This window comes from Ixodes scapularis, unplaced genomic scaffold, assembly GCF_016920785.2.
Source record: "Ixodes scapularis isolate PalLabHiFi unplaced genomic scaffold, ASM1692078v2 PGA_scaffold0__279_contigs__length_252992795, whole genome shotgun sequence".
NCBI classification, from domain to species: Eukaryota; Metazoa; Arthropoda; class Arachnida; order Ixodida; family Ixodidae; genus Ixodes; species Ixodes scapularis.
The window spans coordinates 82,551,058-82,553,745 of record NW_024609835.1 but is presented as its reverse complement, the minus strand read 5'-3'; the positions used below and the strand labels follow the sequence as shown (position 1 = coordinate 82,553,745).

Genomic DNA, 2,688 nt, shown 5'->3' with positions numbered 1-2,688 from the left:
TGTTCGCAGTTTCCGGCATCCGAAGGGAAGTGGCCGACATAAAAAAGAAATGGGTCGATGTCAAGAGCATCAACAAGAAGCGAGGTAAGTCAATCCTCAAGTTTTGGAGTTCGCGAATTTAAATGATACGATATGCTTTGTACTGGTGTAAAAGGCAAAATGTTCGGCGCTAGCGTTGAGTCAATGCACGAGCACATTTTACTCCTTCACAATAGTGCTATTAATAATGTTGTTGACATTAGACGCGCTGGCGGAGATGACTTAGCTACATGCATTCTTTTGCGAACATTTATTTTATGCTGTCATACACTGCGGAAGGTTCCCGCCTTCTGTTAGCAACGAAGGAGGTTTTAGCAAGCGTGTAGTGACAACTAACAGTGTTAAACCAGTTCAATTTTGCTGGAGATATTAGCTGGTGTCCAACACAGAAAAATGTCGCGAAGTTTGAGGTCATCCTTACACACGTTTGAAAGGCGTACCTGTTGCCCAAAAGCCTTGGCTAGGCAATGAAAACCGCTGATCGAGCAGTCGCGCTTACAGCAGCCTCCTTTGTCTACTACGTTATTTAATACTGACACAATCAGGTGCAGCCGTGAAAAAAAGTCAGTGTGCCACTGGAGGCGGCGTAGGCGACGAGCCCCTCAACGAGATGGAGGAGAGTATCGTAGGGCTGCTCAACGTGGAGTCGGTGGAGGGCATTCCAGGCTCCTTTGACATTGGCGTTGCCCCGATTCAAGAGGTGTTTGTGGGTGTGCCCTTCTCCCTGCCACTCTCGGGTAGGTTTGCACAAGCCTGGATTAAACACTACCTTTCTTCATTAATGGTTTGCCTAGAATTATGTTGTCAAAACATTATTTGTAGCCTAGCATGTTCGTGTCATGTTTGTTGCTTTTCTTGGTCAAACTAATTTTTAAATACAAATTTTCAAGGTACTTCTGTCAGGCCGAGCTCAGCAAAGCCAGTTCCCTCAGTTGGTGAGTTAGCAAGAGTTCTACTTCCATTGCAAAATATAAAATAATAGTGCCGTCCAAGCAAACTACCAGTTAATTTGTATGTACCCGCCTAGTATGTACCTGTCACGTTTGTTGCTTTTCTTGGTCAAACTAATCTTTAGATACAAATTTTTAAGGTGCTCCTGCCAGGCCGAGCTCAGCAAGGCCAGTTCCCTCACTTGGTGAGTTAATAATGTGGGCTGATTAGTATCATGGTTAATGTTCCTCTTCATTACTGCTCTTCAAGCAATCACCGTAACTTCCAGTTTTGAATTATCAATCGGATAGCTGATTATCCAAGTGATTTGGACTGAGACCCACATTGTATGGACAAGCAGTACCTTACTGTCTTCCCAAACACTGTTTGCTGGATCCGTACAGTGCATTTCTGGATCTTGTTTAAGGCACCACCATAACGGCAGGCAGGTCCACGGTTTTCTACCATAGCAATCATAACATTACTTATAACGGTTATAATTACATTAACTAATCACAACTTTTTCGGTCATTCAACCTGGTTGGTAGTCAACGAATACGGTGGCCGCCAGGTGCAGGTGTTGCTGGTTGAGCAATCAAGCTTAGTTGGTACAACTTCCTGCAATCTCTCAGTCCTGTGTTAGTGAGCATTTTTTCCACGCAGAGCCTGTATTTCCTAACAGCAAACATTTCGGTACTCAAGGCTGTTGGCTTTTCTATTTAGATAGCCAAGAAGCGAGCACGAGTGGCCAACCAGAAGTGGGTGATATGTTGGCCCACTCTTTGGGAAATCCGAAGTCACGCCAAGAAAGTGAGTAGCAATCCTAAATGCTGCTAGATGCAGACCACACCATGCAGCAATACAAACATAACACTTAATGCAGAACCAGAATAGATATGTTGCAGCATCTGATCGAAACAAGTGTTCAAGTCCATAAAAAAAAAATCTCCACTGTCAAAAGGAACAGAGTAGAAATTTGTGCTGCTTATAACTATTAAGGTGTAAGTTCTCTCATTAGCAACTTGTGATGATCATTTGTGCATGCTTCCTGTAGTTAGATATGGCCTGCATAGTTAATGCAATAAGTGCAGGGGTGCAGGCAAGCTGGATAATAAGAACCAATAAATATTCCCTGAAGGGGACAAAGGACAAACACAAATCTCCAACAGCAGCTATGTGATTTGCGCGTGGCGCTGGTTTCATAGCTATATAATAGAAATGTGACAATGCAGTGGTGTGACCGCTTTGAACCGTGCAAACATCTTTTCCGTCGTCTGCAGGGATCAAGGAAGACCCCACACAAAAGATCATTGAGGGACAACAGGCTATCACAGCCCGCTTTTATAGGCTTGTGGAGCTGCACGAACAGATGCATGCTCTAAAAGCTTACAAACTTAATGTATTTTTTCAGAACGGAGAAATTGTTCCAAAATATGAATAAAAAGGCACTTGTATAGAACAGCAATACATTGTTTCTTTATTACACGAAGTTTCTGGTGTCACCGCTGATCTCTACGATGATTTTCTGGATCGCTTCTTTCTCCTTGTAGCGCAGGTGAATCCACCGGAAGTTCTCAATCGGCCGTCTTATGCCATGCAAAAGTCAGCCGGGTGTAGTGCCGTGAAGACTAGTGTGAACATCCATGGAAAAACCCATTTTGAGCTTCATCACCGTCATGATTGAAAAGTTTCATAATGTTCTTGGAAACTAGCCACTGC

General features: G+C 43.5%; 1 protein-coding gene across 1 annotated transcript; it reads left to right on the top strand.

Annotated features, from left to right (window-relative positions):
• Positions 1–432: 432 nt before the first annotated feature.
• On the top strand, positions 433–2,410 carry LOC120846398. Its single transcript, XM_040218134.1, has 7 exons — positions 433–442; positions 585–776; positions 930–974; positions 1,130–1,174; positions 1,693–1,779; positions 2,105–2,152; positions 2,250–2,410. The coding sequence occupies exons 1-7, from the start codon at positions 433–435 to the stop codon at positions 2,408–2,410; spliced, it is 588 nt and encodes a 195-aa protein (XP_040074068.1).
• Positions 2,411–2,688: the final 278 nt, after the last annotated feature.